This window comes from Ambystoma mexicanum, chromosome 2p (assembly GCF_040938575.1).
Source record: "Ambystoma mexicanum isolate Mex_15411 chromosome 2p, UKY_AmexF1_1, whole genome shotgun sequence".
In the NCBI taxonomy this organism is placed as follows: Eukaryota; Metazoa; Chordata; class Amphibia; order Caudata; family Ambystomatidae; genus Ambystoma; species Ambystoma mexicanum.
Genome location: NC_090923.1, coordinates 340,926,325 through 340,938,502, shown reverse-complemented (window position 1 = coordinate 340,938,502; position 12,178 = coordinate 340,926,325). Strand labels below are relative to the sequence as shown.

The following is a 12,178-nucleotide window of genomic DNA, read 5'->3' as shown; positions in this document are numbered from 1 at the left end:
TTAGCAGCAATAAGCCCCTTTTGCATTTTTACTGTGCCATTTAAAACCAGCAAGAGAGGTGTTTTTTTAATGACATTTCCAACTGTGTAGGAGTGAGGGATGATTGGCCAGTGTGTCAGACCATTGATTAAATAACTTATTAGAGAAACATGTATATGACAAAGAAATCTACTTTTATAGTGAAGTAAGGTTAATTAGTGAATCACATTAAAAATTAAAATTGATATATTAATATTTGCTGAACAATATCAACAATCAACATCCTAATGCTACTATGTTTTAACCATATAGTGGTGGTGCAAATATGTGCTGTCCTACATAACCATTTGTCTTGATGGGCACAACATGCATTTAGGATAAACAATACTTAAGAAAAAACATATGATATTCAGTATTCCCTTTGTTTATTGTGTGCATATAAAGTTTAGGGCAACTTTACAAACAGTATTATGTATAATTATACACCATCAAAAAGCATTTCCATACACAATATAAAATACCTCTACATTGGGTATTTTTATTCACAAAATGTATTAAATCAATGTGTAAGTTGTAGTAAATGTATATAAAGTGGCCTTCAAGGTTTGTTTCCCAAAGTGAATTAAAATAAAATGTGAAACAAATGCTCAACATATATTTTGACAATTCAGATGAGAACATTTTAGTGGTACTTACAGTTTGCAGCTATTCAGCGAAAAAAGGGCAATGGTTAAGGTATCAGAATATTACAATCATACCAAACACAAAAATAAAATATTGTATAGAAATGTGCCCACATCCTTTCATACCAGACCTCAACGATTCACCTACTGCATCATATAACTGTAGATTGCAAATACTTCCCAATACCACAAATTTATCGGCTATTAAATCTTTTTCACCAGAGGCAGATGGAGGCACATGTATTGAACATCACTCTATTATAATTGCACTAACAACCCATTTGGTTAAATTAACACGATTTCACATTTGACAGTAGGTTGGGACCAAGACAGAGGCTACGAGTGTTAGAATTGTATTTCTTTTAACTTTACTGGAGGTAAATTCTGAGTAACATTCATGATGTTATTTCAAATCACCTTTGTTAATTTCAAAAGTGCAAAAAAAAAGTTCACACAATTAAAAGGGAGTAATCTCCTCCTCTGGCCCCCAAATCACAGACCTGTAAGAGCATTGTGGGGGACAGATGCCCAAGTCGTTCAATTAAACCTAACCTTAAAATGTGTATAACTTACCTACATCATACATTCTACAAGAAACTTCCATTGCTTAAACACCTGAATGCACCACTCGTATGACAGCAACTATGCCATGTCCAAAGATCAGCCTTCAGGCTGACCAGCAAACTTGCACAATAAGTAAATGTTTCATGGCAAAGTAGGCATGATTGCAAAGTAGTTTACCAACATAGCGAGATTAAAACTTAAAACTGTTAGTGCAAAATAATTACATTCGCTTAACAAAATTACAAAATAGTTTTTGGACAAAATGACTGATTTCATTTTAACGACCCCTACACCAACAAATTCTAAGTTATCTGAGCTCTCTTTTCCAATACGTAAAAATATATGTAACATTACCATTGCTTCAGTTCTCTCATTACAAATATCAAGGTTATGATTTGTTTAACGTCAGTTAATTTGACGTTCATGCACATTACCCTACTTCAACAAAGAACACATTTGAAAAAGAAAAACACAAATAAAGGGCTAGTTTTCACTATTTTGTTTTCAATTAAAAAAACAGGTTACACAAAACAAGGCCTTAAATATCAATGATCAATTGCCAACTGTTTAAAGCGCGGATATCAAGCGCAAGTAGTAAATACAAAGGTCATTATGGACTGAAACCTATCAATATATACAATCATAACAGTATATGTGACGGAAAATTGCACATTCAGGTCTATTTCCCTTGAGAACAAGGAATCAGTTTTAACTTGAACATGGATCTCAAAACTATCTCTCTGAAGAAAAATGGTATCATCGATCTTAAGAAACATTCTCACATAATGAAGAATTATCATTAGGTATGCTGTTGATATGAGAAACTGTTTATCTGATGAAACCAAAATGATTCAGTCCAGGTTAAGCTCATTGAGAACTTCATTATTTTTCAATGACATCAAAAGTCATTTCTGCATCAGAATAAATGTATTTTGCATCATATTTAACACAAAGTCCTGTTCATTGCGGCAGAAAAGTCTGTTGGCAGCAGCCAAAAAAAAGATTATTTTCGCACTGCTGCAATTTACACACAAGATTAATCTTCATTGCCAGCAACGGGCTCCAGAGTCCGGTAGGTACATTACATGCCCATGAGATGGCTTTTGTTGATAGTATTCTCAACTATTTTGTTGATGAGGCCAGATGTGAAGAGAAGGTGGAAGAAAGAATGTAAGCATAAAATTAGCCCAAGTCACTTGAGCATGAAGAAATTGTAAAAGTCTTCCTTAAAATATAGTAAACCGTATACTTGTCATCATGTATAGAGTGCATTTTGTGCCATCTCCTTTCTGAAAGCTTGGTGTGCAGATTCTATGCATTGTTCAATGAAATGACCTCAGGCTTCAGACTCTTTCTTCTTTTTGCTTTCTTCTCCCAAGTCACTATCTTCTGAATGACTACTGCTCAGCACTACAAACTGTCCCTCTGCACTGGTTTGGTTGGGCCGACTCGAAGCAGCTATCAAGCGGCTCTGTTCTTCCAAGTCCTAGTGTTCAAAGAAAGAAAAACAATCACTATTTTATTCAACAACAAATTACTTACAATTGGTAATGATCTTTCTGATGGCTAAGATATAACTCCAACAGATGACTTCTCTCTTGAAATTCACTTCCAGGTGTGAGGTTTGTGTAGACACTTCAAAGACACAAGGCACAGTGAGCACCAAACAGCTTTGATGGTGCATCTACTCCACTGGTACATATAGCAAAGCAGGCATGCTTTTTCACCTCAATTCAGACCCATTTCCTCTCCTCACAGATGCAAAAGAATTTTGGAACATCCACAAGAAAAACATTAAGGGAAACAGAGTATGTGGGAGGCAGGCTACAAGAAAATCATTAAGTGCAATCTGAGTATAGGGTGGGCAGGAAGGTCAATGAGAAATAAAATACTGTTACTCCAACTTGTTCTTCTAATGGATACATTCCTTTCACAGATTCCGAATCTCATGAAAGGCTGGAAGGAATCTTCCCCACAGCAAGAGGTTCTGCAGGACAAAACACCCATCTCGCGCATGCTCTGCAGCAAGAGGATCAAGGCAATACCTTGTGGTGAAAGAGTGTAAAGAGGTCTATGTAGCTGCCTGACAGAATTCCAGCAAGAGTACACATCCCTGCAAGGCTGAAGTAATCACATGACTAAGTGGAGAGTGTTTTGAGTTAATTAAGCATCACTCTTAGAACCAGTACAAAATAAGTCATGATGCAGAGGACTACCTTGATGTTCATCTTCTTAGAGACAGGTTTTCCCTTCCAATGACCAGTAATGCCTATGAACAACTAGTCCTCTTGATGACTCTTTGTCCTGTGCACAAAGAAATTAAGCCCTTACATGGGATAACATTTGTGAAATCTTTCCATCCCCTTGGATGAATAAGGCAAGAAAAGGAACAAGTTAGTTACCTGTGACTGTTGTTCTGCAGCATGGGTCTGGCATGGATTCACATGCTCATGAATATTCCCCGTTGTAAGACTGGGAATCCTCAGTAAAAGAGAAAACTGTTTCAGTTTGTTTCTAAACTGTCTTTCTCCAATAAACCAATCACTGCGCTCTGGGTCATACTGCCCCCCAGCCAATGACTGCCCTCTACCTAAGCCCCTCCTCAGGCAGCCATCTTCAGATTTGGTAGCATGTAAAGTGGCAGTAGGACCAAGAGAAGGGTTGCAAAGGGGCAGGCAGGAGGGTTTGCATGTGAATCCATGCCAGATCACGGCTGGAGAACAACAGTTACAGGTAACTAACTTGTTCCTTCTCTAGCATGAGGTCTGGCATTGATTCACATGCTCATGAATAAAGAATAAACAGCAGTACATAATTACACAACCACAGGAGGTGGCAAGGCTCAACAGAAGCAATCTCTTATCGCCGCTTGAAGGTGAGCCTGGTGAGAACAGGTTGCGCAGCACTGCTTGACTGACTCTGGACTCCTCCCTGGAATCCCTGTCGGCGCAGTAGAATTTCATGAAGGTGTGCATCGACATCCACGTAGCATACATGCAAATGTCCAGCAGGGGCACACCAGACAGAAACGCCGTCGTAGCAGCGATCGCTCTGGTAGAATGGGCTCTCGGACGGCCAGGCAGCGGTCAGTTTGCCAACCGGTGACAATGAGTGATGCAGCTGGAGAGCCACCTGGAAATGGAAGCCTTGGTCAGGGCTTTCCCATGGTTCATAGGACTAAAGTTCACAAAAAGCTGAGAAGTCATTCGGAAACTCTTTGTGCGTGCCACATAAAACTTCAGCGCTCGGGCCACATCCACCAAGTGCAAAGTCCTTTCAGCCGGCGACAAAGGCGTCGGAAAAAACACCAAGGGCTCGTTGACATAAAATTCTAACTGAACCTTGGGCATGAAGGAGGGGTGCGTCCGCAGCTCCACCCTCGTCTCGTGCAAAGTCAAGTAAGGCTGCTTGCAGGATAGGGCCTGGATCTCCCCTACTCTTCTTGCAGAGGTGATGGCCAGAAGGAAAGCCGTTTTCCACGACAGAAACTTGAGCGGCGTTGAATGTATAGGCTCAAATGGGGGCCCCATGAGCCTAGTCAGCAGCATGTTGAGCTTCCACGCCGGGGCCGGCGCCTTCAATGGCAGGAACAAGCAGAACAGTCTCTTGATGAACTCGACGGTGCGACCACAGTGAAGATCGTCCTGGAGACCTGGTATAGCGATAGATAGCCACCAGGTGTACCCTGATGGAAGCATCCCGATTTAGCTAATGACAATAAATACAGTAGTACCTGAGGGGCCGTGACCCTCAGGGGGTTGATCTTCTGGGACCGGCAGCACGTCACAAAACGCTTAATTTGTGTCTATAGCACTTTAATATCGACAATGCTCTGGCGAGGCCTTCCCTGCAGTCTGCCAGAAGCAGGTAACCTCCAAACTGTAATGCTGCAGGAGCCAGGCCTTCAGGTTCAGCGATCCCGGGTTGTGGTGCAGATTCGCGCCTCTTTTCCTTGCGAGAAGATCCGCGACCACTGGCAGCTTGACTGGAGGGGACGCCGACATGCTGAGAAGGTCCGGGTACCAGATCTACCTTGGCCACGCTGGTACGACGAGGATCATCCTGCACTGGTACCGTCTGAGTTGACAGATGACTCGAAGCAGTAGTGGCAGCGGCGGGAACGCTTATAGAAACAGGCCTTTCCAAGGGACGGAGAATACATCCCCCATGCTCCCCGACTGAGGGAACCTGCTGGGGAACCTATGGCACTTGGTGTTTGTCGCCGTCACAAACAGATCGATCTGAGGACTGCCCCATTTGAGGAAAAGGTGGTCCACTTGATCCTGATGAAATTCCCACTCGTGGCAAGAGCACAGCTCCCTGCTGGGAGAGTCCGTGACAATGTTCTTTACTCCTGCCAGGTGAAACGGAATGAGGAACATCCCCTAGGCGACGGCCCAGTGCCACTGCGCCTCTCTGGTGAGCGCCGGTGATCTGGTGCTCCCCTGCTTCGGATGTAAAACATTGTGGTGGTATTGTCCATGAAGACCCTCACCACTTTGCCCTTGAGGGACGGCAGAAACGACCTGAGGGCCCAAAACACCACTCATAGTTCTAGTACGTTGATGTGTAGCATCTTACCCTCTGGCAGCCACAGGCCACGGGCATGAAGACGTCCTGCGTGGTCTCCCCATCCTTCCAGGGAAGCGTCCCGTCGTCACTGTCTCTTGGTACGGGGGGCTCTGGAAGTCTGTGCCTCTGGGGATGTTGGAGCGCACAGCCCACCACCTTATCGCACAACGGAACTCCTCGTCAAGCATGATCCTGTCCTGGAAGCCTATGGACACCTGGACCCAACGGGCGTTGAGGAACTCCTGGAGTGGAAGCATCCGCAACCTGTTGAGTCGAATCAGGTATATGCTTGACGACGACATGCCCAGCAGCGACTTGATGGTTCTCACTGTGGCAACCTTCAGTGCTAACAGCCGTTTCACCTTGCCCACGATGGCCGCTATCCTGTCCTCCGACAGTGATGCCAAGCAGGACACTGGAGCCTGGATCCCAGGAACTGCACTTCCTGCGATGGAGTCAAGCAGGACTTTGCATAGTTCACCAAGAACCCCAGGTCCGTCAGCAGTCGGATGGTCTTCGCCGTGTGATCAACAGCGATGTCCCTTGAAATGGCCCAGATGAGCATACACATAAATCCCCTGCAGTCGTAGATGGGCCGCCACTGGTGCCAGGTACTTGGTGAAGACTCTGGGCGCTGACTTCACCCCCAAAGGGGAGAGCCTTGAACCGAAGCGCAGGAACTTGCAATTCTTTCCGTGAATGGGGATGTGGAAGTATGCGTCCTCTAGATCCGACGACGACAGAAAGTCTCCCTCCTCCAGCTGGCCGAGCACATGCTGCAGCGTGACCATCCTGAACATCTAGGACTTTATGTACTTGAGTCGTCGTAGGTCGAGAATAGGCCTCCAGCCAGTGGTCTATGAAAGTATCTTGAGTAGACTCTGGAGTACTGAGGTAGCTTCGGAACCAGCTCTATTACCCGTTTTCTTAACATGATCCAAACTTCCAGCAGCAGCTGAGGGATGTGCTATTCCGATCAGGCCACCTGTGTTATCCACAGACACTTCAGTTGAAACTCCAAATTGTGTCCGTGGGCGAGAGCGTCCAGCACCCATCGATCGGTGGAGATGGTCTCCCACACACTGATGAAGTGCGCCAGCCGGTCTCCCACCGGGGTGCAGGGGGGGGGCCTGACATCTCGGCTGGTTCAGTCCTGCTTGGAGGCTGGCGCGCCGCCCTAGGAGCCTTGACAACGATGGCGGGCACCTCTGAAGGCCTTGGTGCGACCTCTGTTGGCTTCCTGGGTCAAAGAACGGGAGGGTTGCCGGTAAGAGGATGAGCCCCTGCCGAAACCCTTCGAAGACCTGCTAGCCCTCCCTCCTGAGGAACGAAAGGACAGCCAGTGTGGTTGCAGGGTGCCCAAGGCACAGGCCGTGTGTGTCAGCCTTGATAGCCTGGAGGGATTCATTAATGGCCTTACCGAACAGTTTGTCTCTGTTGAACGGCATGTCCAGGACCCTCGTGTTGACCTCATGCCTGAGGTTGATGGTCTTGAGCCAGCCACGACAGCAAAGGCAAACACTGCTGCCCATCTGGCAGAACCCTGTGTCCGCAATGTCCAGGGCCACTGTGATGGCAGGGTCAGACGCCACCTCGCCTTCCTGGAGGTTCCCCAAAGCCTCGACCAGTTTGTCATCGAGGAGGAAATGCAGGAGGGGAGCCATCTTGTACCAAAGCTCCCAGTCGTATCTGGCCACGATCGCCAAGGCATTGGCCGCCTTGACTGTCATCGCTGCCGAGTACATTACATTTCTACCAATGGAATCCAATTTCTTCCCCTCGTTGTCCGTGGGTGCAGATGACTAGGACGCCAAACTCGGCAACATCTTCCTGGTGGCCGCCAAGACCACCGAGTCTGGCGACGGTTGAGACCTTAGACACTTGGGAACAGATTATGGCACCCAGTACTTCCTTTCAAGCCGGTCTCTCTTCGCTGGGGCTGACGCGGGTTTCCTCATCCCAGGCGTCGTTGAGGAGCGGTACCAACAGCCCTCCAGGCATTGGTACAGGAAGCCCTCTTCTCCTCCCGGGTGAGCTGGAAAAGCTACGATGCCTGGGCGATCACGCAATGAAAGGATCCTACTTCATCCGGTGGAGAAGCGCACAGCGGCGGTGATGCAGGGTCTTCTATCCTTGCGTCGTCCGTGTCAGTCATCGCTGTGTCCGATCTCGTCTCCCTAGGGGGGGGAAGGAAGCGACGGTTGGAATGGAGTTGTCTCTTCCTCTTCTTTGCTGGTGATTGCGCCCATGTCATCCCCGTAAACTCTGTCGTCACCTCTGGGGGCATCTCCCCGACATTTCCCTCATTGCCACCACTGTGGATGGTGTGGATAGAAAGTATCTCCTCCTCGTCGGACAAAGAAATGTTGGTTCCTTGGAGTTCTTCTTTGCCCCCCCCTTTTTCAGGTCCTGAGGGGGGTCATCGAGGACTAAGGCCATACCCTCTTCTCTGGCGTCTTTCCTAGCGGCTTGTACGAAGCCTCTTGCCTGCGAAGAAGAGCCACTCTGCCCTTTGCTTGGGAACACTGGTCTGGGTCTGCCCCTTTTGACTTCGAAAGGGAGGCCACCACCAACTCGATCGAGGAGGATGATGATTTGGCATGGGCCACCTGGGCCTTCACGAGCAGGTCAGACACCTTGTCCTGCTTGGCCTTCTCCGGTGCCTCCCTCTGCTTGGCTGGGGTAGCCGACTTCCTCTTGGACGAAGAGCTGGAGTGGTGGCTGGAGATCGAGGCAGACAGACTATGAACGCGCCCTCACCGTCCCGGGACCCGCTTGCGCGGCAACTATGACAGAAGCAGACACGCGGTGCTTGGCCTTGCTTGGCCCCCAATGATGGAGCGCGATCAACGGTCTTAGAAACCCGCTCAGGTTGGCTGGATCCAGAGGAAGCATTCCCATGTGAATCACCCGCGGTAGAGGCCTTAACTCTTGAGCCACGTGCCAACCGTACGTGTCGATCTTTCATTGTGCGCTTGTAGAAGCCATGGCAGATCTCACAATCTTCTTCTTTATGCTTAGGGTGCAGACAATACAGGCACTGGGAATGCTTGTCGTCCGTGAAAACATTCCGCAAACCACAGCTGGTGCACAGCTTGAAGAGGGAACCGTCTTTCTACTCCGACATGGCAGTGAAGGCCCGAAGATCTTCTGGAAGCTTGCAAGAATAAACACTCGACAATATCTGCCCTTGAGGGGCGATGAAAGATGCCAAAAAACGGATCCCGTTAATCGGAAGGTTAAGCGATGGAGCACACAGGCTCGATTGAACCAAAAACAGAGTTTTCCTACCAAAACCGCAAGGAAAGAAACGCAGAAAGCTCGAAGAGCGAAACGCAAGGACTCCCAACACTTGTACGTGCAGTAAAAATCTGAAGATGGCTGCCTGAGGAGGGGCTTAGGTAGAGGGCAGTCATTGGCTGGGGCAGTATGACCCAGAGCTCAGTGATTGGTTTAGCGGAGAAAGACACTTTAGATATGAAACACACTGTTTTTTCTTTTACTGAGGATTCCCAGTCTGACGGCAGGGAATATTTATGAGCATGTGAATCCAGGGCAGACCCTTTGCTGGAGAACAGTAAAATCAGATGCATATGAAATTGTGACTGCCTTAGGGAAAAAAGAAATACGTACAAATCATGGCCTTATTTTCCTTCAAAAATCATATGCAAGTGACACAGAGCAAGCCTAAGGTTCAGAAACTCCCTTCTCAAAAGATGGTGCTGCTCGGAAAGCAACACCCAGAGCCAGCAGATGCACTGGGTAAGATTGTAAAGGCTTAAAAAGAGCAACAGTCACAAATGTGAGAACAAACTTAAGATCCCAATGTGGAATGAGGAAAATACATCAGGGAAAAACAATTCATGTAAGCTTTTGAACATTGAACAACCGCTTTAATTGCAAAATAGGACCCCTACCCAACAGGTTTCCATTGGAAACAGAAAGGGAAGTCAAAAAGCATTTAGCCGTGCCTAGGTTTACAACTGCCTAGCCCAAGAAAGCAGAAAATCCAAAGCAGTATAAGAGAACATGCTAATGGGTCATGACACCAAACAGACATTCCTCCCCCCCCCCCCCAACTACAAGCATAAACGGTGTTAGTTGATTGATGTTTTACTGAAAGCAGCACTCAATTACCTCATCTGAGAAATTCCATGTCTGATACTTCATCCTTACAGGACCTAACCATGAATCTTCAACTGACACATTAGGATGAAAGGATCCTGAAGCCCTCCTGCACCAGGAGATTGTCTCTCCATGAAAGTCTCCAGTGTGGACCTCGCATGCATGCATCTTAAGTAAAATGCCTTTACTTTAATGCATTCAGAAAACAAAATAGAGTAGTATCAAACCAGTGATGCAATTTGTAAAGAGAGCAAGGAAAAAGCAAGAACCAAAAGGTTTGTGAATAAAGTGTTCAGCAAGAATGAAAAAAAGCTGCAAAAACAATAAAAACAAAATGGGACACTTCATTTCTACTGAATTGATTTTATTGTGAAGGGAAAACAGTTACTGAGTAGTGATGAAAACCAATTCGTTCGAACCAGTTAGTTCCGGCACTTATTGACGGATCCCTTCGTCATCTTCTCAATAGCCAGGCATGAAAGTTCATGCTGGCCGCATAATGACGAAGAACCTGATACCGCACCTGTGATAGAAGACACCACCCAGAGCACAATTTGTCTTGTCTAGCAGCTCGTAAATACCATGTCCTCTGCTTCACCTTGGAGGGTGGCAACAGCTCCTTTAACAAACACACATCGCAAAGACGACAGAGCCATTTATATGAGATTTCACTTCTCTGCAGAATAAAGCACCTCACCCCACCTCATGTGCCAGAACTGTCTTCCAACTATAGTGCTCTCTCAACTTGATTGTGGCAACACATCCCTTGAAGGCGTTCCAGTCGCAATCTTTTCTTGAAGTAAACTGTCCGAACATGCCACCGCCTGGCTCAAGAAATTTCATTGCATAACTCCCACTGTATGGAACCTCAATAGTTATCCACATGTTCTAAGTGGTGGGCTATCCATGAAATACTAATGACCAAGATACCACCCTACCTGGCTAAGGAATTCACCATATAAGGAGACCTATGCTACACCGTACGTCAACACTTCTCTAGATTGAATCCATGAAGAACAAGAACTAGACGGCTAGAAAGGACATACTCACCTCCTATACTCAGAACAAGAAATCAATATAAAAATATCGGGGTAGCTACTTCCTTGCTGCTCTTCAAGAAGAACTGAAGATGTAGCTCTTCAATGAGCACTACGCTGACAGATGACTACCCCCATCCTAATGTCCCCTCATCCTCTTGTTGCCCATTCTCCCTTGTACAGAACCCCAATGCTTTTTAGTTTGGTGTGCCTTTATGAATCACCTATGTACATGTCCTCTGAAGCCACAGACCATTGTTGCAGAATACCGCTTTTAACTGCTGCATGACCAGAGAAAAACAAATGACCTGCCTCCCTGTAATATTCTTTCTGATGGATGTTCCTACCGCAGACACCTCATCTAAGATATCTGACTACCAGTGCAGCTGTTGCTCGGAAACATTTCGGCCATCAGGGAGCGCAGCGTGGCTCTGCTTGACGCCTCTACGTGCCGGAAATTACGTTGGGGCCAAAATATATATTGAGGCGCGCAACCCATGATTTTAATCGCCTACTTTTTCCCTAGCACTCAAACGCTGATGGACCACAGAGCCAATGTTGAACAAGCTATCGACCAAGAGGGGCAGGTTGGGAGGGCAATTAGAAATCGGAGGGGGGCACGTCCATCAGAAAGAACATTACTGAGAGGTAAGAAATTTGTTCTTCTAATGGATACCTTTCTCCCACGGGTTCCTCATCTATGATAGACTTCCTTAGCAGTATGTAGACATGGAGAAGGGAGGAGGGTAAGAGGACACTATCCAAACGAGTACATTCTGGAGAAAAGCGGCATCCTGCTCTGAAAGGAAATCCAAGCAGTAATGTTTGACAAATGTGTGTAGAGAAGCTTGCAAATGTCCGAGCCGGGGATCCCCTCTCTCTCCCCTCTGTAGGGCAGAGGTGGCAACCAGACCTCTGGAAGAATGAGACCTGAGAACTTCAGGCACACCTCATCTAGCCAGATCACAGAATTCTAAGATGCAGAAAATGATCACCCGTAACAGGGCCTGTTTGATCACAGCTCTGCAGGCACGGGCACCAGCATAACCCACAAAAAGCTGGTCATCTTTCCTGATGTCCATTGTCTGAGAGAGAGAGTAGCTGAGAGCCCACACGGGTTCCAGCCAGTGGAATCTCTCCTCTGCCTTGAAAGTATGAGGCAGAGGAAAAAAACACTAGAAGATGGATCTTTTGAGATGGACGAAAATCAGTTTCCAG

The 12,178-nt window shown here is 46.6% G+C and overlaps 1 protein-coding gene across 2 annotated transcripts in view; it reads right to left on the bottom strand.

The window, feature by feature from the left end:
* Window positions 1-387: 387 nt before the first annotated feature.
* Window positions 388-12,178, bottom strand: part of APPL1 (adaptor protein, phosphotyrosine interacting with PH domain and leucine zipper 1) — an 820,938-nt gene continuing 809,147 nt past the window's right edge. For both annotated transcript variants that reach the window (XM_069643674.1, XM_069643675.1), the window contains exon 22: window positions 388-2,712. In XM_069643674.1, the coding sequence (XP_069499775.1) occupies window positions 2,563-2,712 (150 nt within the window). In that variant the 3' untranslated portion in view covers window positions 388-2,562. The remainder of the gene's footprint in view (window positions 2,713-12,178) is intronic.